Source organism: Clarias gariepinus, chromosome 3, assembly GCF_024256425.1.
Source record: "Clarias gariepinus isolate MV-2021 ecotype Netherlands chromosome 3, CGAR_prim_01v2, whole genome shotgun sequence".
Lineage (NCBI taxonomy): Eukaryota > Metazoa > Chordata > Actinopteri > Siluriformes > Clariidae > Clarias > Clarias gariepinus.
In genome coordinates this window covers 42,324,191-42,350,401 of record NC_071102.1, presented here as the reverse complement: position 1 = coordinate 42,350,401, position 26,211 = coordinate 42,324,191, and the positions used below count along the sequence as shown (strand labels likewise).

At 40.1% G+C, this 26,211-nt stretch overlaps 3 protein-coding genes across 6 annotated transcripts in view; all 3 read right to left on the bottom strand.

Annotated features, from left to right (window-relative positions):
* crebbpa (CREB binding protein a) overlaps window positions 1–2,232 on the bottom strand; it is a 37,878-nt gene extending 35,646 nt beyond the window's left edge. For all 4 annotated transcript variants that reach the window (XM_053491660.1, XM_053491662.1, XM_053491661.1 and 1 more), the window contains exon 1: window positions 1,243–2,232. In XM_053491660.1, the coding sequence (XP_053347635.1) occupies window positions 1,243–1,321 (79 nt within the window). In that variant the 5' untranslated portion in view covers window positions 1,322–2,232. The remainder of the gene's footprint in view (window positions 1–1,242) is intronic.
* LOC128518710 (sialoadhesin-like) overlaps window positions 1–26,211 on the bottom strand; it is a 1,187,000-nt gene that overhangs the window by 237,116 nt on the left and 923,673 nt on the right. The gene's annotated exons all lie outside the window — the stretch shown is intronic.
* adcy9 (adenylate cyclase 9) overlaps window positions 5,292–26,211 on the bottom strand; it is a 30,341-nt gene continuing 9,421 nt past the window's right edge. Inside the window, exons 2-10 of the mRNA XM_053491670.1 lie at window positions 19,353–19,507; window positions 19,134–19,241; window positions 17,193–17,434; window positions 16,988–17,090; window positions 15,257–15,465; window positions 14,014–14,173; window positions 13,211–13,359; window positions 12,917–12,943; window positions 5,292–12,020 (exon numbers count right to left, since the gene is read on the bottom strand). Of these exons, the coding sequence (XP_053347645.1) occupies window positions 10,775–12,020; window positions 12,917–12,943; window positions 13,211–13,359; window positions 14,014–14,173; window positions 15,257–15,465; window positions 16,988–17,090; window positions 17,193–17,434; window positions 19,134–19,241; window positions 19,353–19,507 (2,399 nt within the window). The 3' untranslated portion in view covers window positions 5,292–10,774. The remainder of the gene's footprint in view (window positions 12,021–12,916; window positions 12,944–13,210; window positions 13,360–14,013; window positions 14,174–15,256; window positions 15,466–16,987; window positions 17,091–17,192; window positions 17,435–19,133; window positions 19,242–19,352; window positions 19,508–26,211) is intronic.

Genomic DNA, 26,211 nt, shown 5'->3' with positions numbered 1-26,211 from the left:
AGAAATATCCATCCACCGATCCATCTAGGAAACTCTGTAGTCCAATGGTGATTAATATTGTTTCTATTCAAATTTTTTGACCAAAAATCAGTCTTCTAACCGGCACGTCTTCGGACTGTCCTAGGAAACCCTCCATGCACACACAAACTCAAGGTAGGGGAAAATAACAAGAAGGCTGTTAACAGAAAAATGCCTAGAAATCTATCTTAGATTTCCATAATCTATCGCAATAGATAATCTATTATTAATAGAATTATTTATCCATCCATCCATGAACATCTGTTGTCCAATGGTGATTTTTTTCTCCAATCTTACACCTGTGGTAGGAACTCTGATCATTCACACACTATAGGAACGATTTTAGAAAATCAGCTCATGCTTATCCAGTACGCTTTTGGACCGTCGGAGGACACCCACCAAGCAAATTGTACACATGCACAAACCCAAGGCGGGAATCGAACCCGGACGCTGGACCGCCAAATGTCACCAAGATGTATCGATATGTACAAGTCTTACTTTTTTATTTTTTATTAAAACCTCCTTTTTGACTGCATGTCAATCTTCAAGCTAAGCAAAACCTCTGAGACATCCGAGACTGATTGATTAGTTGGTTGATTACAGAACTCACCCACTCAACAGACCCACAGGTGTTTAACTAAACTGGAAGCTGTTTTTATATATATATATATATTTTTTTTTTTGCACGTGAAAAGCTGCTGAAGTGTTTAAATGCGTCCTCGCGCACTACACAGGCTGAGGCAGGCCTGCACGCGCACTACATCGCTTCCATCCTATCCAGTACGCTAGTACGGTTAGGACATTAAAGCGGCTAATGTTTGTATTTCATTAACACGTTTAAGCACAAATTTCTCCATATGAACATGATCACGAATGTATTTTAATTATGTACACATCAAATATTCAAACAAAGAAAAAAAGGGAGACACTTTAATGCGTTTAGAGCTGACAGGAGACAGAAAGTACGCTGATGTGAGCTAAGCTAGCTAGCGGAGTGTTCTGGTATGAGCTAGCTTTCAGTGTCAATAAAGCGTAAACAGTGCACTTAAACAGCAGCAAATCGCCAAATACGTGGAATATACCTCAGTCAAATTGATTTCGTGACGTTTTATGAGTGTAACAATATGTTTAGGAGAGATGAGAACCTGTAAACCGGACACTTTTGTCCCCCCTTTTTGGACATTTAAGTTAGTTTAGTTTAGCATTAGCGTTAGCATTAGTTACCTGGCCCGTCTGAGGCAGGTGCTGTCATCTTCGGCCTCTTCGCATTCGGAGGTCCGGGATCAAGCAGATTATCAGCCATGGTTTATGATTTTTTTTCTTTTTGTAGAAAAGAATGACGAAGGGAATCCTTACGAGGTGGGAATTTCGAGCAAAAAAACACGCGCGTTCCGGAATTTTCACTTTGTTTATACGTTCGAGTTGCTAATTAGCTAAGCTAAGCTAACAGCGAGGAGGAGGAATTCTGAAAAAAGTACCAACAGCGCCACCGCCATTTACCCCATGATAATCCAACACCCAACACCCACATTATCGTCGTTCAATTAGCCCCGAGAGAGGGGTTTTAAAAAAAATACAAATAGAATTTATAAAAAAAAAAAAAAAAAATTCGATATGAGGGAGAAATTTCCAGAAGGATCCCGGGCGCTGCGCGTGCTCGCCTCGGCGATGTTCCTTAAATGTGCATCCTCATCAAAACCTTCTCTCTCGCTCTTCTGACGTCAAAAAAAATCGTGCAAGAAACACATCCGAAACGCGGCTTAAAAAAAAAACGCGTCAAAGCACCGATCGTTTCTCTTGCACGCGTCCCGTCGATGCTGTGCGCCGTCCCGACGTCTCTCTCTCTCGGCTCTCCCCCTCTCTCTTTCGCTCTCTCTCTCTCTCCCTCTCTCTCTCGGTTTTAGCGAAAGGGGGAAATCAGAGGGTAATAACGCGAACAGGAGGAGGAGGAGGTGGCGGTGGAAGGGGGGGGGGTTGTTCGTTCGTGGCCGACGAAATGCCGCTGAATTCCGGGGGATTAATGACAATTTCGCCCAAAAATCGGCGTCGTCGCGGTTCACCGGCGGCGTCTCGGCTCGAAAGCGGTCGTCGAGCGTCGCCTCGGACGCGCCGTTCCGCGGTTAAAAACCAGCGCCGTAGCGAAATCCTGATTTCCAAGCCGCGACAAGATGGCGGCTGTTGATTCCTTCGATACAAAAAAAAAGTTTTTTTTTTCTTTTTCCAGCTAGAGGGGGAGGAGCTTCGAATGCGTCTGTACGTGCTGACGTAATCACACCAGCGTCACGCAAACGCGAATGTGCGCATGCGCTATTTATCCGATAGGGGGCGACAAAGTAACACGAATAGTCAAATACAGTATACATTACTGCATAGAGAAATGCTTTATCCTTTCCATATCCCAGCTCTTTTTTTTAGATTTTTATTTTTTTTTGTCAGTAGGCTGGGGTCAGAGCGCAGGGTCAGCCATTATTCAGATAGGATTAAGGGGCGTGCTCAATATGGCAGAGCTGTGTCTCGAACCGCCGACCTCCTGACCAATAACCTGGGGCCTTAACAAACTGCCCCTTCAGAACCTATTAGACCAAAGCTGTTTTACATTTAGGCATATAATTTTCCCTCATTGTATGAATCCTTACACTGGGTTACTACATTACTAACTATATACCATAGTGGTAGGTGTTTCGCCTGCCATGCGGAAGGCCCGGGTTCGATTCCCAGCCAGTGCCCAACCCCCAGCCCTTGGATGCAGTGCTGGTCCCAAGCCGAATAAAATGGGAGGGTTTCGTCAGGAAGGGCATCCGGCGTAAAACCTGTGCCAAGTTGTAGTGCACAGCTGAAAGACTAACAACAATATAGTATGGTGCATAGTATATATATAGTATACTAACCATAACATCAGGTACAAGTTAAGTTCTGTCTTTATTTGTCACTTTTACATTGCTGCAGAGTGAAATTCTTTATTCTTCACATATCTCAGCTTCTTTTTGTTAGTGGACTGGGGTCAGAGTGCAGGGTCAGTCGTTATACTGTGCCCCTGGAGCAGACAGGAAAAAGGACCCAAAAGCAGCAACCTGGAAGGGCTGTGTCTCGAACCGTCGACTTTCCAATTAGTAAACCGGGGCCTGAACACACTGACCCTTCATCGAACCTAAAACACCACTTCAGAAACATACAGAAATACATCTATATGGTCAAAAGTATTGGACCAAACCTGTTTACATTTAGGCATTTGGCAGACGCTCTTATCTAGAGCGTTACTAGGTTACTGACTAACTACACTTGTGTGTTTTCTGGGCTGTGTTTTGCTTTGTAAGCGAGCATCAGTGTTTTAAATATGATGTGGAAAAATGGTTAAAAAAAACCCATGCAGCTGCATTCTGGATCAGATGCAGAGGACGAAGGGTGCAGAGGCAGACCTCCCAGGAGTGAGTTGCAGTAGAAGCACCTGAGTAACCTGTGTGGAGAAAAATTGATGAATTCTTCTGATGCTGTAAAGAAATAAATTAACATTAATAATTTAATTTAGACAAAAATGTTTCAATCAGGCCCCTTATCCATGTGAATGTCAGGGTTGAATAACATGCTTCAGCATACCAAGACATCTTGAACAATGCTACGCTTCCAGCTTTCCAGTTTTGGGGAAAGCCCTTTTCTATTTCAACATGATTGAGCCCCAGTACACAAACCAAGGACGATAAAGACATGGTTTAATGAGTTTAATGTGGAAGAACTTGACTAACCTCAACCCAATCGAGCACTTTTGGTATGAACTAAAATAGAGAGGTTGCGAGCCAGGTCTTCTCGTCCAACATCAGTGCCTGATCTCATAAATGCTCTACAGAATGAATGGGCACGAATTTCCACTCCAAAATCTTGTGGACAGCCTTCCAAGAATGAAGAGTGGAAGCTGTTATAGCTGTAAAAGAGAGACCGACTGAAGTAGATGGTTTTGGATACAATGTCATTGCAGGTTTGGCCAAATACTTTTGTTTATATAGTTTCTAAGAAGTAGTAGTTTTATGACAAAATTAATGCACAGAATTTTTTGTTGAAGACAAATCAGGCGCATCTTTACGCGTAATTAGAAGCTTCAGGTTTTTATTCTAACTCTATCAGAGACAAATGGCAATAAATCTATCTATAATTAATAGACCTATCCATCCATTGTTCTAGGAACCTCTGTAGTCCAATGGTGATTACCACTGTATTTATTATTATAATTTTATGACCGTGCATTCACACACTGCATGCAATTTGGGAACACCAATTAGCCTGAGCATGTTTTTGGAATGTTGAAGGAAACCCGAGTACCTGGAGGAAACGCACCAAGCATGTAAAGAACATGCACACTCCACACACACAGACCCCGAGGTGGGAGTAGAACCTGGACCACCCTGTCTGGAGATGCAAAGCGACATCGCTAACCACTAAAGCCACCAGTAGAATTACAGTTTAATTAAAAAGGTTAGAACATCAGCACGGTCAAGATCTGGGCTGCATCTTCATGTCACTCTATGCGTAGGTGAGTTAAGGCACAAGTGTTTAAACCATACAAGTACTTATAAATCCTATTTACTTTCTTAAAAATATAACACATTTTAGTGTTAAAAAAACTGAGGGAGTTTAATTCTTGTGAGTGCATACTATTTCTTATAATACATACATGGCTGTGGATGATCCCTAATACATTTTATTTATTTGTGTTGAATTTATTTATTTAGGTATGTGATAAACAAACTATGATAAAAAAAAAATTCACGAATGCTTTGATCTCAGTGCGGCAATGATGTGTCATGAATTTTTTTTTTTTTATTGAGAAATAAAGGAATTCTCATTGACTACAGGAAGGTCTCATGACTTGAAGTAAGAAATTAATTTAAAAGTCTCCATGTTGATATTTGAATTTCTAACTTTTAGTAATTAGGATTTTAGTTTAATTTACTGAAATTTTTCAGATATATTGCATGGATTTAAAGTGTGCTTTTGAAATAATAATAATAATGTGATTTTAATACTATACTTAATTATATGTCAAACTAATCTTCAAAATTTCTAAAATGAAAATTCTTACACAACTTGAAAGAAACCTGCTGTGAAAGAAACTGTGCATTTCTTTTGATTTTTTTTTAGCCAACAAAATACTTAAAATTTCTGCACCCCATTATTAGAAACTTGAATAATTCTCCTTCCAGCTAGAATTTCTTAAAAAAAAAAAATGTAAAAAAAAATGTAAAAAAAAAAAAAAAAAAAAAATCACAACCACACACCAACACACCAGTGACAATAGTTTTTTTTTTTTCTGCTCTCCAAATCTGGCACATGCACATTACTTTCAATCTTTAATTTTTTTTCCAAAACAAGAAAAAAAAATGCATATGAATATGTACATACAAAGTGAATTGTGCAAATGTATACAGATTATGCTCATGTATGGATTAAATGTATAATGTGCACAGAAAAAAATATAATTATAATAATTCAAACATGTGACATATACTACACACACACAAAAAATTAACATCAAAGGCAAAATAAATTTGTCAGATCTCTTTGGTTCACATAAAACATCCTCCCATATGGCAAATATATATAATACTCATGAAAAAGTTAGATTTGATGGCACATTTTTTTAAAAATGTTTTTCCACTTTGGTACCACACCAAAACCTAATCCATTTTAAGATAAATAATCAGCTTCCGGCATAAAGGCACGACTTTTCTACAGATTTTTCCTCTCTGGATTCAGTGAAGTAAAACTCACCCTATCAGAATTTTAAAATCTATAAAAATAAAAAAAAGTAATTTTGACTTAAACTTTATTATTGAAATATCTCTTAACTTGGTTTGCTAGCTGGTTATCCTAGCTAGCTTGCTAGCTTATTCTTCTCTCATCACAGATATGACTTTTCACCTAGGCTGTGTCCCGATACGGTTTTTGACATCCTGCTTCCAACTGAACACTGTTCTAGGTATCACGGGAGTAGAGTCAAGAGGAGTGGAGTGCATGACACGGACTGAAATGTTAGAAAGGACAATTAAATGACATTATTAATATTGTTAGACACTAGCAATACGACTCAAAGCAAGCTTAGATTCTATTCGATTCTACGGTTGTTACTTAAGAATTACAGACTTAAAGTATCCAATGAACATTGAAATGCTGTGTGTATATTGTGTCATGTCTCATACAAAGTGACTAAAAAAATTATAACTAATGATCTTCTGCTCCACATTTGAGTCACATGAACTCGAAAGAAGAGGTGATACTTTTACAAAATGCAAGACTTGCAAAACATGGAAGCAGTTTGTATTTTCTGCAAACTAAATATATATAGATATATAAAGTCAGACAAAAAAAAAGTATAAACACTTTAGGAAAAAGAAAAACATGTATAATTATTTTAAATACTAAATTCATTGCTATATATGACTATTATTAATATCATTTATATAATATACATCATACTACTTTTACTTTTCTTGAAGTGTGTATAATCTTTTTGTCTGGCTCTGTACATACAGTATATATATGAATCCAGCAGACACCCTCATATCAATTTTATCTACGTCAATTCCATTTGACCTGCGCATCACGTAGCACAACATACAACTTCACGTAATTTTCGATCTCTCCACAAGATTGACTCTGGAATCACGTGCGTGTTAGTCTTCCCTTACATGAAAGATCTTAAATGGAATCCCGAAGGGGTTAAATATCAAGGGTGAAAGTCAACGAACCGGACCGGTATTGGAACACAGCCTGGAGTTTATTCCCTTTAGTCTCAAGTGCTCAAGGGTTCAGGTGAGCGGGAGTGAAGACGGTGCACCAAACAATAAGTTCCATCTGTCCCCTAACTCTCCACTCGACATTTCACAAACGCATATTTCCATACTTAAAAAAAAAAAAAACCCTAACACACATAGCTAGCCATGAGTTAGTAATTAATTGTAAATACTGTCAGCTTGCATTGTTTTTTTTCCCTTTTTTTTTATTCATTTTAAATCTTATTACATTTCCTTTGCAGGTGGTGTGATACATAACATCTGGAGTGACTCAGACTTTAGTGTGGCGTGATCAAAAAGCAGTGCACCATACATTAAATCGATTTAAAAAAAGAAAAAAATGAAACCCTTATCCATCCCATTATTTTCATGTCAAAATACACAGTGTTGATCTTTTTTTTTTTTTTTACCTCCATGTAGCTGGAATTTGAAATGCATGATTAAAAAAAAAAAAAAGGTTTTGTTTTATATTCAAGGGGGAAAAAGTGCTGGGGTGGGGGTGTGAGAAAAAAGGCACTGGAGAAGAAAAGACAGGGGAAAGTCTCGAGACCTTTTTGCTTCAAGTAAGCAGCAAATGTAATGAGCTTATCGTGATAATGCAGTGCTCGTCACCAGGAGGTTGTGGGTTCGACTCCCAGGACTGCCGGAGCGCACCATCACTGTTTCGTGAACACGGATCTGCTGAACGCGTGAAGTTTAAATATAAGAAAGAGCCGGCGTTCTGAGAGAAGAACCGAGATCGATATAGATTTTCAACAAATAGTTTAAAAAAAAAATGTTGAAAATACAATGATAAAAACATGAAGATTTCTATCAGGAGGCATTTATGGAAGGAGTCTCCAGTGTCAGCAGCTTGTGTTTGCAGTCACACAAGAACGTGATGGAGTGACTGTTTACAGCTGCCGTGAGAACAGGATCTAAAGTGTTTCATGGTCGTTCTACAAAGTAAACCGATGTGTTTTGTTTCATAGTTTGAAATTAGTGCAATGCAGCAGGTGTCAAAATCTTTCAGATTTTCTCTTGAATAAGCTTCAAAATCCTTTTTTTTAATTTAACATTTTTTAAGCTGTGGTTAGTAATAAGGTTAACTCAGTTGTCATAGCAACCAAGCTGTGACGCTCCTGTTTCCAGACCAGCAATTTTTTTTATTGTGACGGCAGAGAACCTTTTTGAGGTTTAAATGCGCCAAACTGTTGTGCATTTCGTCCTTGAGAGCAAGTACTTTAACCTTCGACTGTTTATGCTTCGACTGGATTCTTCCTCGCTTGTAAGGCATTGCGCTACTCACAAAGGTAACGACGCAAATATGTGACTTCCTCAGCTCTTAATCTGCTACATGATTAAACAATAATGGCGTATTTAACAAAAAAACAAAAAAAAAAGAACTAATCGAAAGTGAGGGAATTTTTTTTTAACTGGGCAGAAAGGCTACTACTTAAAAAAGGCACTGGAGAAAGAAAATAAGAATCCTTCGTAATTCTACTCTGTTCAAAAAAAAGGGACTAATTTAATAATACAGCATAACTGGAGACACACAGAGGTACAGCAGAAAGGGTCCGATCAAAGCCACGCGAGAGAGAGCACGCAGACGCCGAGCGCTACTGGCACAATCCGAGATATCAATCCCACTCGAATCAGGACATCTCCTATGTCCAACATAAATATATATCTAAGTGTTGTCATCATCTGAAGTGTTTCAGAGAAGGTGAAAAATATTTTTTTCTTTAAATGAACGAACGAAACAATTAACAGAAAACTCTTCTTAGAACAAAGACAAATCATTCACAGTAATAACTGGGCTGAAGGCTTCTCTGTTGAAAACAAACAAAAACGAAAAAACGATCCCTTGTGTATCCTTTACTAGATTCTCTTAAATGCTATTATTTTGTGCTGAAATGTCACGAATTTAAGGTTTTCACTGGATCGCTGCACAGCGTAAGGCGATGATGAGAAGTTGCTGAAATGATGCTCTAGTGAAATGATGAAATTCTGTGATCCATCTGTGTAAATGCAAACGCATGCAAACGCATGTATACGCAAGTAGGTTCGCGTCAAAGATTTAACGATGATAACGAGCGTCCATTACGAGCTGAAAACTAACAAATTCGTTCGTGATTCGCTTCGAGAAATGCAGTGCTGACAAAAATTCGATTCGATAGAAAACGTTCATTGAAAGTGTAAATTTAATGTGAACCTTCGATCGGCCGGCTTCACAACAATATATTCAATAACGACTCTTTTTTTTTTTTTTTGCAGCACTTTAAAATTGCTTATTCGTTTCAGTCATATACCAAAATTCAATAAGAAAAAGTCTAAGAAATAACGTAAGACATTCAAGCGATTTAATTAGGACAAAACTAATTGCGCCCTAGAAAAACAGAGGAAGCGCTAGGGTGTCCGTGGTAGCCAGTGCACCGCAGAGGCTGAGCTGCATTACTGGAAGATGTAGCACATGCCTTGTTTAAGGAGTCACGCTTCCCCGGCTTTTAAAAAAAATAATAATAATTTTAAGTAAAAATAAGTGGCCTTTTAAGGAGAATTGTGGGCATGGCTACATGTTAATCTTCTGTAATTTTGTTCGGTTTGGCTTGTAAAGATATTTACACACATAACTCTGCTTTACACAAAGAGGCCCAGTGCTTTTTTTATTGTCATTTATGGCCAATTTAGTTTTAGGGTGCGATTATAATGGCATCCTCATTATTAATCACATCATATCAATGTGAAACACCTTTAATAACATTATACATTCGAGTTTTTCAATTTATATTACTTCACTATTTAAACTATTTAGAGCCTTGCTTTTACCAAAATTGGTTAATGTACTTACTTTTTTAATAAATTTCAAAAACTTTTAACTTAAAAAAATATATATATATATAGTGGACTGAACTTATGCTCCAACTGAGGTACTTTTTTTTTTGTAGTGAAAAAAAAAAAAATACAAAACGGTAATATTATTGCAACCTGTTTTTAAAGCAGACAAATTAAAAAAAAATATATCAGCACATGCCTATTGGAAAGTGTCCCGGCTGCATTTCAGGTATTTTGTTGCATTGTGCGTTACTTGGATCCTCCTTAATAGCGGTTCTAGCACAGGCCTTGCGAACAGAGGTGTAGCCCAAACACTCCATCCATCACCACCTCTACGATTACGATTAGACAGCAGACAGTAACACCTTGATTTTTTTTTTTCGTGTGCATTTTGAAAGAACTTGGACAGCTGTGCTTAGACTTGCTTTTAGCAAAAAAAATTAAAATAAAAAAAATTTAAACTTCTTACAACTTTTTGTGAAAGAGGTGATTGCCCAAAAGTGATGATCTGAACCTAATAAAATGAAATTCCCCTGATCTAGGATTCAACACTTCTGCTTACTTCTAGCCACTGGCACATTTTGTTTTTCCATCCTTAAGGTCACATGTCAAACTTCTAAAATGAAGAAATGAGTAGAAAAAAAAAACTGCAATATATTAACAAAACCTAAAATTGAAAAACCACAGAATTGTCCGTTGCCAGTCTTAAAAAAACAAAAAAAACAAGAAAAAAACCTGGCATGCTAGAACTGTTCCATCATCTCTGATTTGTTCGTGTAGTTATCTGATCGTGTGCGAGTATTTGTCGTTACTGAAAGGCACTTTAACGAACATAAAAAGCACGCCACTGAAATAATGAGAACCTTGAAAACGTAAAAACCCGCCGCTCAATTTTTTTTTCCCTGTCTATCATTTTGTGCCAGACTGTGATCCACACAGAAACCCCTCCCCCTAAATAACCTTCTTTACATAGTTATAGAGTTCTTTAAGCAGAGGACCCCCCCAAAAAAAAAAAAAAAAAAAACAACTGGCCTCCTACATCTACTGTTGATTAAGGCACCTCAGGAGGTGAACCTCAGTGAAATATATACTCTTATGCCCCAGAAAAAAGAAAGTAGTGAGACAAAGAGACAGTAAAGATCAGCAGCTTCGGAGGCAAATTAAAGCCTTTCTCCTACTCGGAGCCTTGAGCGTTCATTTGCCTCTTCCTCCTCCTCCTTGTTTTCTTCCGTGGCTCGTAAAGGTGTCTCTGGTCTGGCTAGAGGAGCGCTAATCTGTGCTATTGAAGGTGGCTGTGAGCCACCAAACGTTGGTGCGGGAACAGAACTCTCTGAAGACAGATTAGAGGGGCCTACGCTAGGTCCCCGTGGCACCCCGCAGTTGTTTTGATGGGTACTGGGGGAAGAAGAGGAACAGCTGTGATTCCCCGAAGACAATGATGCGGGGGTTGAATTGGGCGCCATGGCCAGTGCCTTATTGGACGGCTTGTTGATGTTCTCTTTCTTGCCCAGAGGCTCAGAAGGTGGTTTGGACGCGCTCTCGTTAAGTTTGGGGTACAGATAGGTCCTCATCTGCCCCTTTCCTTTGACGTTAACTGTGCCGCGGTAATCAAAGGCATAGTCCATTGTGCTAAGCACAGCGTGGCTCTCCTCACTCACCTGAATGCGGCACTCAACACCGGTACTGTCCATCCGGCTGGCGATGTTCACGGTGTCGCCCCAGATATCGTACAGCAGCTTGGTGGTTCCGATGACGCCGGCGGTCAGCGGCCCGTGATTAAAGCCGATACGCAGCTTGAACTGGAAGCCGAGCATGTTCTTGTTGAAATCGTCCACTACGCGCATCATTTCCAGCGCAAACTCAAAAAGGGCGCGCAGGTGAGCGTGCGGATGCGTCTGATCGCGGCACTGCCGTCCGTTCAGCCCCGACGCCGCCATGTACGTGGCGCCGATGGTCTTGATTTTCTCCACGCTGGAGAACGCCTGCTTGCGCAGCAAGTCATCGAAGTCACCGATGAGCTCGTTCAGCACGCGGTAACACTCTTTTCCGCCCTCGAAGCTCTCTTCGTAGAACTCGCTGAAGTTTACAATGCTGGCGAAGATCACACCGACGTTGTCGTGGTCCTTGGAGTAGCTCTGGGTCACTTTTAGCTGTTCAGCTACGTGGATGGGGATGATGTTGCGCAGCAGCCAGTCTGCCTGGTCCCGCAAGGTCTGGATCTTGATGCGGTGCTTGTCAGCCTCGACGTTGCCGTGATAGTGCAAACGGTAGCTGACCTCGAACTCGCGATTGAGGAACCACACAAGGAGAAGCAGCAAGAAGAATGACAAGAGGGCCTCGGGAATCAGGATGTCAAGAGCTGTGTCGTTCAACTTACTTGTGTCAACACTGCTGTTACTCAAGTTTCTGTAACAGTTGAGGGGAAAAGAGACAAAATGACTAAAATACAGTTTGTACTTGCTCTCTCTCTCTCTCGATTTTATATACAAAATCATGTTTACTACATAATTAGTTGTTTTGTTTACTACATAATTCCATACATGCTCTTTTACAGTTTGGTAGTGTGTGGGTGCATGTATACAGTGGGATGATTGGATCCCCTGCAGATTTAGTAAATTTTCCGACAGAATATCAAACAAAAATCCAGAAAGTGTTATAAATTAAGATGCATTTCAGTGAGTTAAAAAAAAGGATTTGATCCACTACCAACCAACGATAATTCAAGCTCCTTGGACGGAGACATGTATTGCCAAATGTTTGAGAATCTTAATTTTCATAATCCTTAAGAAAATTTATGGAGGGTGCTGAAAATGTGAGTTGCCAAGCGACAGGCACGAAACTTTAAGGATTTAAAGAAGATCTGTAAAGAAGAGTGAACCAAAATCCCTCCTAAAATATGCGCACACATTTTACTCATTAAAATGCAAATAAATTTATTACCTTTGTATCATGTGCTTTTTTTTTATACAGTATAAATATTTTTGGACTGTGAGAGGAAAACCACCAAGCACAGAGAGAATATGCAAGCACACAGACCCTGAGGTGGGAAACGAACCCGGACCCTGGAGGTGCGAGATAACAGTGCTAACCACTAAGCCACCATGCCGCCTATATATATATATATATATATATATATATATATATATATATAGATAGATAGATAGATAGATGGATAGATGGATAGATAGATACTATATATAGATATTACATTCACACACACACACAGTTTATCTGTGACTGCATGATATAGTGTGTAAACTTTATATCATAAATCACACCTAGTCAGCCTAAGACACACTTACCCGGTCAGTGGAAATCCGGTGCTGGTGCTGGGAAAAAATAAATAAATAAATACCTTCAGTAACTGGGAGAAATGGCATACTCCTTTTTTATCAGACCACAACCTTGAAACAGTTTGATATTTTCACAATGCCTGTGAATACCTGTACACAATAAACTTATGACCCCATTAAAAAATACTATTCGAATGCCAAGTTAAGCATAGCACTGGTTCAGAGCTGAGCTAAATTTTACCCGTGGTAAGAACTGTCCTTAAAATAAATTAATAAAAACCTCAGAGGGCTGTTTTGTCTGACCTTGGCCTGGTGGGGTCACTGTAGAGTAAAGCGAGCAGAGACACTCCAGCGGCTGTGGCTAAAACCGAGCGCATCCAGAAACTCAGCTGGCAAAAATTGCAGTACTGGATAATGGCAATGATGATAGCACTGCACAGGAACATCGTCACCTACCGCGACAACAAAAATATACACGAATGTAAATACTTAAACAATGTATCAAGGGCAAGAGTGACCTGCATCCAGGTAAGTGCCACATGCATAACTACTTCAGATTTACTGTACTGTGATAATTTTACACGTTTCCTACAGGTCACTAAAAATGTATTTAATAATTTAGCTCCATAATCAGCTGGACTTCGATCTTTAGCTATAAAATCCAAATACAATGTCCCGGGTGTCTTTTGAAATAGACATTTTATAGACCAATATCAGTCAATGTTGCACTGAAGTCAGGTGTGTGTGTGTGTGTGTGTGTGTGTGTGTACGCTACCTGGGAAAAAAGGAAAAGTAGGTGTAAATGGTTTACTGCTGACAACTGAAGAAGTTTTCTGTGTCAGGAAGCTTACAGTTACAAAGTACTAAGAAACTGTTTAAAAATGCAAATGAATGTCTCCATCCAGGAAGCCTCACATTATCAAAAGTTTAATGATACTGAAATAGTACTGATAGTCTATGTCAACTCTTAAGAATAACAGTCCCTGTGATTCTGTTATTATTGAAATATATTAATATATTTGTACTAAATATATAATAATGTGTAGTAATAATTAGTTTGTATCTAAGATACCACTTTAAAAAAACAACTCTCATTTTTTTCTCACCTGAATGGGCAGATAGAGCCTGCAGGCTAAGTGTGAGAAAACTGAGATGGCAGGAAGTGACACGAGCACAGCGCCGACTACGTGACGGGGGACCCAGCCTGACACCAGCTTTAGAAGTGACTTAGTGCAGCTGAACACTCTGTCCAGGTAGAAGGTCATACTGTGGAGTTGGAATTGAGAGTTTAATGAAACATGTAAAAAATACACAAATACAAAACAGACCTCAAGTTACAGGTAGTCCCCAACTTATAAACAAGTTCTATTCTGGGAGCATGTTCATAAGTCTGAATTGTTCTTAAGACCAACAAAGTGAGTCTTATATGTTTTTGACATGAATATAAAAGGTAAACATACCAATCCACTTGACTAAATCTGTCCTCTTTCCCCCCCACACTGCAGTAGTACTTAATCTCACAGGGTTATCTTTGTGCTTTAAAGCGGGAGGGGAATCCTGGATGCCATTTCGTCTCAGAATTTTCTATTATCGTGCTTTTTAATATGCGATTCATTGGAATCGGTGAGGTCGACTAATTTCTCTTACCTGTACTGTTTTTTCTTGCCACTGTGTTCCTTCCCTCTCCTTTCATGCTTTTTTCTTTCAGTTTCAGAGAAGAAAGCGTGACGTGTGAGACTATTAGTGTTACTGAAAAAGGCGTGGCTTCTGCCCGTCAGTGTTACTGGAGGAGGTGTGGCCTCTGTGCCTTTCATAATAATAATAAAAAAAAAGGAGGTGTATCCTCTGTGACTATCAATCAGACTAGAAGATGCATGGCCTCCCTCAAAGACAGATACAGATCACTACCAGGATGTACGTTGTGTCACGGGCGTTTATTACTGAATGTAACTGCAGACAGAATTAAGGACTGACAAAACATTGGAGCAGCGTGAGGAGCGGCAGCAAGTTAGCACGCAGGCGAAAGGATCTGCAAGCGGGCGGAGCACCAGGTTACCAGTTTCATATATATCAGTTTCAGCTATAAAAGGAGCTAAGACTTCTTAAATAATCGGCTCAAATGAATCTCTTCTCTACAAATTGTATACAGGCCACCACACAGACGAGCAAAGAGAGAGAGAGAGAGAGAGAGAGAGAGAGAGAAAGAGAAAAAGAGAATGGAAAAAAAAATGCAAATAAATAAATAAATTTTTAGCCTGTTAGAATGTCACCTACGATATTTGCAGCCGCACCAAAAATGTGCCTTAGTGAATTTAAACCACTCGCTTGCTTTTCTGTTTGTTCGCTCACCGAATAGACAGAATGAGAGACATGAGCTCGAGTATAGCAGCAGTCACTGCCAGGCCGAACGTGGCGGCGGGAGGCATCTCCATGGTAACAATCGGGTAGAGGAAGCAAGCGAACGTGAGGGCGACGAAGACGCCGCACGACAGCAGCACTTCCAGCAGAGAGCTAAATACAGGACTGGCAAATGTCTGCACGGGGGTTTTGCTTGTCACCTGAGGAAGAGACAAAGAGGAAGAGAAAGAAAAACTTTACAATCTGCAAGATAAGAGATGTGAATGGCTGCTGTTAGTAATGAATGCTAGTTATTGTTTTAGTTGTGTATTGGAGAACAATTCTTAACAGTCCATCAGGGCGCACACACACAGGGTGTGAGTCAGGACAGGTCCAGTTAGGACTGATGATGGTGAGATGTTGTGTCATGGTGGATATTTGGCCTTTATAATTAACAGGATGTGATGTGACCAGGAGGAGATTGGAAATCTGGAGAACTGGTGCCAAAGGAACAATCTCCTTCTAAACATCAGCAAGACAAAGCAGTTGATGTTGGACTTTAGCACAAAGCAGGAGAGGAACTACCAGACCCCCGTCATCAACAGGAGCCCAGTGGACAGCTTCAGATACCTCAGTGTCCACATCATGCAGGACCTGTCATGATCCTGTCACATCAACACCGCGGTAAAAAGGCTCGGCAGTGTCTCTTCCATTTCAGACGCTTAAGAGACTCCTCCAGGGTGCTCAGGAATTTCTACTCCTGCACCATAGAGAGCATCCTGACAGGAAACATCATGACCTGGTTCGGAAACAGCACCATGCAGGACAGACGAGCTCTACAGAGGGTGGTGCGATCAGCAAAGCACACCATCCGCACCGAGCTCCCTGATCTGTACTCAATCTACAGCAAGCAGTGCTGGACCAAGGCCAGGAAGATCGTAAAGGACCTCAGCCATCCCAACAATGGACTGTTCTTTCAGTTGAGGTCAGGAAAGCGATTTCGTTTCCTGAAGACCAACACAGAGAGACTGAGGAGGAGCTTCTTACCGCAGGCCATACGGTCTCTTAATCAGTACACCATACAGTATTGATCCATTTTGCACATCCACACACATGTTTTTTGCACTTACTCCAGACATTCATTGACACTAGTGGTCACTGCACACCTGCACAATCATGGACATCCCTGATGCACAAAGTCACTTTAAATTCTTTTAGACATATTTGCACACCCCCTGGACATTTCTATTTATTTACAACTTCATTCCATACAAAAAGTCCATAATTCTAAATTTTCTATATTGTACAGCTATGTTTGTCCTATATTGTCCTATTTTCTTTTATATTCTTCATATATTGTATATTCTTTCTTAGTTAAATTTATTTCTATTTTCTTTTTCATATTTATCTTCTGAAAATATTTATTTTAAGGTCACGGGCTGTTGTATAAGCATTTCACTGCATATCGTACTGTGTATTACTGTGTAAGTGACAAATAAAATTTGAATTTGATTTGGGACAAGTCCGGTTTGAACTCTGAGGTACTTATTACGTGACCTTTACAGTGACTATGTCGTGGATTGGGACACATCTGGTTTACTATGATGATGCATAATTAGTTGATTTGAGATGTAAAGATGGTTTTGTATATACTGGTTACAGGATGCTTTTGAACCATGATCACAGTAGACTAAGGAAAACACAAGTGTGTGTGTGTGTGTGTGTGTGTGTGTGTGCGCGTACCTCCTGCTGGTAGTTTTTACGATAGTCAGACTCCAGAGTATCCTCCAAGAAGTTCAGGCTCAGTTTGTTGATTGGTGGCTTGAAGAAATAATCTTTCATCAAACTGAGTGAGGACAATCGAACAGAAAAGAAGGAAAAGAAACAAGTTACGGAAACAATGTTTTAAACAAACTCGTTCTTTCTGTCCCTATGTCTCTTTCCTCACCGGTCCTCCTTGATGACTTCCACAAAGTGCACGTCGCTCTTCTCTCTGAACCCTTTACTGCGAAGCGGAATTAAGGCAGAGTGATCCATGGCTCCGCCGCCCCCGGTCCCGGCTCCACCTCCTGATACTGACCCCGCTCCCAGACTCCTGTCCTTCTGCAGCATCTCGCACAGGGAGGCCTGGCTTGCTCGAACTGCCTCCTCACACAGTGGACTGAGAAGCCCATTGACCGCTTTTGGAAACTGAAGAGGACAGATCATTTTATTAGTTGCATATCTTTGCCTTAATTACATTTTTTAAATATGAGTAGAAATTATTTGAATTAACTTTTAGAAAAAAAATGCATAATGATTAGACATAATCTCCTTGATTTTCAATACACTTTGCCCATCTGTCTATAAGCTTTCGTACTCCCTTATTAAGAAATGTTTTAGCCTGAGCTGTGAACCACAAATGCATCGCTGTCTTCATCTCTTTATCAGGACTTCAGTCCCCATAGGGCTACAAACAGGTGAAAGTCCAATGAAGCGAGATCAGGACTATACAAGGGCTGCTTTAACACCTCAAAATGAAATTTTGTTTCCAGAGTGTCAACAGTGCGTGCAGAAGAACACTGTCAACAATCCCACTGCAAACCTTTTCCCTGATAATCTTTCATTATCAGGCCCTTAAAAACTGTAAGCATTGATAAATTTTCAGCTAATGGTTGACTTTTCTTGGTCGCCGATTGTGGATGTTTCCGTTTACTCTCAGACTCGTAGTCATGAATCAGTGTCTCGTCATTAGTAATGATTCTCTTTAAGCAACTTTCACTAAATCTTGTTTGCCAATATGCAAACACTTCTGTTTATGGTCTTTCATGAGTCATTTCAACACCAGGTACAACCTCGGACCATAAAAAAAACCCCGACCAATCGCTTTCGTGCAAATGAGGTATCCATTTTTGCTCGCACAGTGGTTAGAAATGAACTGATATGACACGTTCACATCTGCACAGCAGTGACCGGGGAGACAAGAGCCTTGAACGGAAAACGCTGATTAGCCAGGTGCGACCAACAGGAGTTTTGATATAACCCGGAGTGCGGTTCAGTTTTGACTCAGTAAATGTTTCAGTTAAATGTTCTATTTATCTTTGCATTTATTGCCTTTATAAAGTAATTATACATCACATCCATTTCAGCAGCTCAGCACTGCTTAGTGTGCAAACACCAGTGTCGTTACTATAGCAACCAGTGGAGATAAGTGTGTCTAAATGCCACTACAGAATGTACAACCCTATCAAACCCATTTATCAAAAAAAATAAAAATAATAATAAATATATATATATATATATATATATATATATATATATATTATAAATATATAAATAAACATGTGTGTTTGGCTAAAATTCTGTCAACAGTGGCACAATCTCATTTCCTGTGCATGTCAAAGCACTTCAAAGAAGTTTAACAGAAATGGAAAATCATCGTTGTGTGTTTTCGTCAGCCGCTATCCTGTGGATTATCCCGAAGAAGAGCCGCACGCTGACATCATCATCAACAGAGCAAAAGCCAAACACACTCAACAAAAGATAGGTCAATATTTACACACACTTAGTATTCAGAGTTGGCTTTACACAGGTGCTCGGGTTGATTTTTTATTTATTCATTTTTTGACTGCGCGTTCAGATTACTAGTCGACTAAAATACGCTGTCAGGCAGCAGGAAAAAAAAAGTGCCGTGGACGGAAAAGAAATAAGTACTTAATTTTTTTTACATTTTGTTAGTCTGAGAATATTTCTGTCTGAAGGAAATCTACAGAAAAATCAACGTGACGGGCGGGAGAAATCCAGATGGCTGTGGTTTCTCCGTGAATGACCCCGCCCCCTTGAACACAACTAGAGATTTTATTAGAGGTTGGTGATTTGTGCTTTTTGCTATAATGTTAAGGGGTTTCACCTTGCTGATGCTCGCTTTGTATTCATCCTGACAGCCATTTTGTGTCGTCTCATCAGTCAGCAAATTCCCAGCAGCCTCGACTACTACAGTACAGGACACGCATGGAGTCTAGAGAAAACCAGAGAGAGAGAGAGAGAGAATGCATCAGTGGCCTGTAAATGGTGACATAAAGAAATATGTGCGTTGTTGTGTGTGCGTGTGTGTGAGAGAGAGACCTACCTTAATGTGCTCAGCCATAGCTGAGTGTGTGAGTTCAGAAGTCTGTGTCTGTGGGGAAGGTCTCGGTGTTTCACTAAAGTCTCGTCCCAGACTGTTCTGAGAACAGCCACATTGTGAGCCCATTTTCTTCCCAGAGATTAGATACGTCTTTAAACCTGTGCACAAACACAAAATATAACTATGGCTTAAAATACAAATCATACTTTCACTCCACGTTAATTTCTTTTTTTTTTTTATTGGTTTAGTCAAAGCACAAAAAGTGTATGTGTGTGTGTGTGTGTGTGTGTGTGTGTGGAACAAACATGTATGAACGCCAACCAATCCTGGGACTGAATCACTCGATTGTGCCAAATTCCATAATTCCGTCTGACATACAATAATTTCTAAATAATCACTTGCATTTGGAAGTCTCTGTCAGGTGCTTCTCTCTCGCTAACTCTTTGTCTCCTCCCTGCTTCGATCTGATTTACTGTTCACCGCTCTGGTAAGGAATAGAAACAAACCCAGGAACAGTGTTGTGCATAAACGCAATTATTCCCTGGTGAACTGCAACAAAGAAAAGTGAGTGTAGATAACACTCAGTCCTAAAAGAGAGCAAAGATTTCGCTTATTCGATTTGTAATATAGTCAATACAGACACCCTGCAAATTGACTGCAGCTCCTATGAGCTCCCCATGTTTTGAGAACAAGAGAGAGATTTACATTTAACCTCTCCGTCTCTCTTCATCAGTCCAGATGAGTCTTGTGCAGTGCCATGAGTGAGATGTGGAAGAAAGTAAGATACAAATGCACTTTACTTTAAAGTCAGGTAGAGTGTACCCCGACTACAATGGAAGAAAAAAGTTCTGTTCACTGCACAAGAACTAGAATGATGCTGTAAAACACGTTCATTTATTCTTTCATTCATTCTCTATACCGCTCTATCATGTATACAGGGTCACAGAAAGGCTGGAGCTTATACTAGGAGACCTTGTATTTTGGAGGAGATATGTATTTATTTATGTATTTATTTCTGTGCAATAAATACATCTTATTCATTCTCTCCTTTTTTTTACCTGACCTTTACATCGAAATTACCAACGAATGGTCAGGAAAAAAAATTTAAATATTCTCACGTTCTTCATCGTCTTCTCTTCTGTTCTGAGATTTTCCTTATTCTAATGTTACTACTGCTGTCTTAAAAAACATCTCAACCAGAACATTTTAGTCACTTAGTCGCTCTAACGCGTGCACACACACACAAAAAAAGCTCTACCCATGCTGAGAGTAAAGCGCCACAACACTAAACCATGAAGGCCATCACTCACTCACACACACCCAGTCCTAAAGATAAATATCGATCTACTCACCACAACAATGGAACACCACCCCCCACCCCCCCCCTTGTGGTTATTTATGTCATACACACCCACTGGTGTGTGCAACTGTTTCTCTCGAGGGGCGATTGATTGACGTGTGTGAATCTGCTTGCTACATCATGCTCATCTATAGCTAGTGACACCATAACTTGATTCACACTCGACCACACGCACGCGCACACACACACACACACACACACACACACACACACACACACACACACAGCTCCTGTTAAAGATTTGATTACCACGTTAAAATAATATGAATGCCACCTAAGTGACAAGATCTTCCTAGAGGTGTAATAAATCAATAATAAATATTTACAAATAAAAACAGCCGTGACGTGCAGTTACGGTTCTCGTGTTGCTCTGATTAGGGTCAAGACAAGTAGCAAAGCTTTACTGTGGATGCATCACTTCCTGTCACATGACCCCATGACCTCATGCTAGTTTTCTCTTGCTGCTACTTTTTAATTCTCTAGAAAGGATTAAATCCCGGAAAAGCTTCGGGCGCATGACAGGGCGATTTCCGTGTGTGTGTGTGTGTGTGTGTGTGTGTGTTAATAGAAAAGGCTACCGTCTATCTTTCAGCTCTGCTCTTCTCCCAACTAATCGGAGTGTTTCCATTCAGTCTGCCAACTCAGTAAGAGGGGGTGGAGGAGTGTGAGTGTATAAGAGAGAGTGTATGGGAGAGAGAGCGAAAACACTGAGAGAGCGAGAAAGAGAGAAGGACAGAGACCTAAGAGAGACAGTTAGAAAGATTTAAAAGAGTGAGTGGAAAGAAACAGTCTCAAATACATTGTGTGTGTGCGCGCGTGTGTGTATGTGTGTGAGAAAGAGAAGGAGAAAGAAAGAGAGAATCCAAAAGGAAGGGGTTTAGTTGGTTGACAAAATTAAACTCCCAGAAGACTGACACAGACATATAGGCAAAGCTTGAAATAGAGAAAGCCTGCATGAGTGAGAGAGAGAGAGAGAGAAAGAAAAAGTGCAAAGGAAAGAACAGAACCACAAAAGGCACACTCAGCACATCAAACACTCAGCACTCGTGTGATTTCTTTGTCATTTCGAATACTCTAATTTCTGTTCTTCTCTCTCTTTCCTCCAGCTTCCTCTCTTCCTTTCGCTCTTGCTCTTCCTGGCTTTTCCCCGACAACGACTCCATATTAGGGCAGGGTGATGAGCCGGAGGACGGGCCCTGGGGTTGCGCTTGCGTTTGTTTTCATCTCCTTCCTTCGTCCTGTTCTCTCCTGCTGCTGCTGCCACCGCTTTATCCGGCAGGTGTACGCTGGATTTACGGTGCATTGTGGGTAACAAAGCAACAACTACAACACAGCTGCAACCCAGATAATAAAACACTTTGTCACGCTGTTATAGTGAAAGAATCAACAGCGTGTTCGGGTGCGTAAATGTAAACATGTGATCTGCAGCCACGCTTCTCTCAGAGCTGCCGATCTACGAGACGAATCCCACACCGGCCGACTAATCAGATCGGAGAGTTTAACGGAGCTGCAGTATTATTGTTGAAACCACTTTGCTGTGTGTGTCACTACAAATTTGAGTGCCTAGTATAAAGGATTTCCTTGTGTACACACTCACAAACTCCTACACACTGAAAGAGAGGGAGCCAGAGAGCGAGAGAGAAGGAGGGAGGGAGAAAGAGCGTACACGTAAGAGAGGAGAATTCTGCTCATGGTATTGCTTTATGCATTTTATCGACATGCATAATAACCGTTAGACTGAAAGTGATGGTGCGCGTATGTGTGTGTGTGTGTGTGTGTGTGTGTGCACACAAGTCTGCATGGGCTGAAGAGGGGAGGTTATGTGGCCAACGTCCCATACATTTAAGAACATTGAATCTCATGTGTTTGAATTTTTATTTTATTTTTTTTTTTTTTAAAGGTTTGAAACTGTAACAAAATCTGGGGAAAATGTAACATTGGATCAGGGTACAGTGAAACCTTGCATTGCGAGTAATGCGGTTTGCGAGTGTCCCGCAAGACGAGCAAAGATTTTTAATACATTTTTAACTTGGAAAACTTAATAAAAAACAATTTTAATCGAATCAGCACTAATGTGTCATGATGATGTTGTATCATTAAGTGACTGGTGAGTCTCATCCCTATAACATACTGTACATGGTTGTTTACAGTCCGTGTTCTGATTGGATGAGAAAATACATTTTCTCAATGGGATGTTAAGGGGTAACTTCCTTTAAAGCTACAGACAAGTTTGGAAAAAGAGTGAAACACAAACCCAAGCAGCCGGAATTAAGGATTTAATTTGTATATTAGCTGGAACATTAACACACATTTTGGAGATTTCTAAAGGAAACTTGTTTAATATAAGAGTATAAAATGTGAGTTTTAACAATGAATAAAGAACTTCTAGAGAAATTATTTCACTCATAAGCCCATAATAAAGTAATAAAGTAAACATAAAAACCTGCATTTCTGTGTAGTATGTAACGGGTTCATGAAGCTGTTAACTCTGTTTTCACTTCTTTACACCTGAAGTTACAGCGAAACCTGAACTTGTGCCACACAAGCAAAAAACTCAGAGGGAATCGAGACTGAACAAGTATATATATATATTTAAAAAAAAGAAGAAGAAGGTTAAACGAGGTGAATTTTAATTCATCACAGTATGACTGACAGAAAACGAAAGCCGTGCTCTCGTCTTTCAGGAAAGAAGTGAGGGAATGTAACCATGACACTCACAACAAACCATGCATCAATCACACAGACAAAATGTTTTTTGTGTGCTACTGTAAATCAACAAATTTTCAGAATTATTATTTTATTTGAGTCTTAAGATATATTAATCTCATATATCTTATGTGCTTGTGCTTGCCAGGCAGAAGCACACACTCACTTATACGTTTCTGGGAACGTGGGGACACCAATAAGCCTACTCTGCATGTCTTACTTGAAGGAAACTGACCAAGCATGAAGAACATGCAAAAATCCACGCACACAGACCTGAAGGCGGGACTCGAACTGTCGACCCTGGAGGTGCGAGGCCTCAGTGCTAACCACTAATGCCACCGTGCCAGCCCTGTTGAATTATCGATTATTTATTTGACTTCTAACCTGCTGTTTTATGTCACCTCTACTGCGATTTCAACTTGCGTTTCTTTTTTTTTTTTGAAGAAATATTAGAATCAGCCCTGGTCATGTGAATCCTTCCTCCGTCGTGAACAACCTACTACATAAATCTCCTCCTAACCAATCAGAACTAATAAATAAACCACTAAATAAATAAAAAGTTAGCGCTGGACTTCTGAACCCAATGTGTGACTAGGTTTATTACATAGAAAGGTGTGTGTGTAGATAACAATGCACAAGAGGGTGGCGTGCAGGGCGAACTGTCTGTGTGTATGAGTTTGTCAGAAGTCATGTTTCACACCAGCGGACTTCGGTATTTACACATCACACACACACATTTATGGTGCTTAATTTAGCCCTGCCCTGGCTCTGTTAGTTATTACTTATGACAAGACAGACCAAAATAGCATAACGGTGTGTGTGCAAACACACACACACACACACCAGACAAACCAGTTGGGTACAGTATTATGTTCTCAGACTAGCCCGACTAACTGCTCGTTTTAACTCCAATGGTGGACTATTTTATGTAAGAGAAACTAAAAAAGCCTTAGTTGTATCTCTATCTCCTGTATAGCAGCCTCCCTGTATCTATCTCCGGTCTACACTCCCACCTGCACACACACACACACTTACTTCTGCCATCAGGAGGATTCCCAAGCAGGTGAAGGAGTTCATGCTCCATATCAGTCATGATTAAGAACACAGCTAATAAGAGAGATATCAATGAAGTACAATTTAAAACTGTACCCCTGGTACCATTGTGAAAGTTCACTATAATCCCTTAACTTTAGTTGAATATGTGTTAGTGTTTGATCAGTGTTTTTCCATTCGTTTAAAAAAATAAAAGAACCCCAATGAACCCTGAGACGCGGAATCCAACCATGGCACTTTGCCTGCGCTGACCTTTGAAGAGCTTCTACATGTTAAACCACACACACACCACGATGAAGGCTAATTATAGCCATGCACAAGCGTGCGGTTTTATATAGTACTATCTGATCTGAACATAATTTATGACAAACACGTGGCGAGCTGTGCAGTTGGTCAGTCAGGAGGCTGAATCCGAGCATAGCTTCTGCGTGGGCGTTTTTGCAATTAGGGGGGAAAAAAATCCACAGGCTTTTCCATTTCGTAGTCTCAGTCCTTCACTCTCCTTTGACGCGTCATTTCCGTCACAGATGGCCTCGGATGTGATTATTCTGCATGGAGGAGACGCGATTTGCAAATTTGTGGCTTGATGGAGTCTTGAGAGGCTGTCGTCTTTCGTGAATTTCGCGTCCCGCATCTGGGTATGTTTTCTGCTCAAGGACACTCTCTCTCTCGCTCACTCTATCTTCCCCTCCCCCCTTCGCAGAGTTACAGTGAAAATAATCACCCCAGAGTGTTTCTGCAGATAAGGACCTACCTACCCTTGTCTCGACAAACATTTCAACACGTACACACATACACACATACAGAGGAGAAGCGGCAGCTTCTCAAGACTCAGCCAACCCACAAATTTGCCCCTTGACGCCCTGTGAATTTCAGAAACCACACAGGCAACAATTTGCCATAACCTCCTCTTATGGTACCCTTGGTACAATTTAGAAAAGAAAAAAAGAAAAAAAAGTCAGCAAATTTATCAAAATATATTAGAAAAGTAAAAATAAATTAGCAAAGTAAAATCACCAACTTTCTTGCCTTCCTGGAGAATGCCTTATACATGCACATGATTGGCACAGGACTTAATTTGCGTGTCACGAACTCCATACACATAAACACGTCATATGTACTGTATGTAGCTGTAGGATTATGTACGTGCAATTTACACGATGCAGATTATGCAACGAAGCTGTTTAGATTGTTTAATTTTGCATCCAAATGCAGGAATCCTTCTATCTTACAGATAGAAATACAGAAATAACCATGTATGAGAATATAAAGAAAACACCTTTTTTTCCTCCTGCAATGACTGCAAATTGCAGCTTGTGCAACACACAATAAATAAAAAGTTTTTAGTTATATATAGACTAAAAATACAACTTTAAGAATGTACTTGTCTTACTGCACAAGAAAAAGCTAATTTGCCCTGGTACTGCAGGCCTTATTTCACTTCACAAAATAACATCAGTTACAATCACTGTGGCTGAGATGATCACGATTAAGTTAATAAATGTCACAGTTTATCTCAACTGTTTTAATTTTAATATCACATTCTTCTTGTCATGTAATGAGCTGCTCTGTATGGTGTAATTAAAAACGCCTTTCTGCCCTGATTTAGAGACTGCTCAGTTGTCTCGGCTCCCCTTATAGAACTTTAAAAATGCCATGGTGCCCCTGCTATTTGCAGTGCCCCTTAGGACATGAAATGCATACCCTGCAGACGGTAGTAAATATGTCAAAAGGTCCAGCATT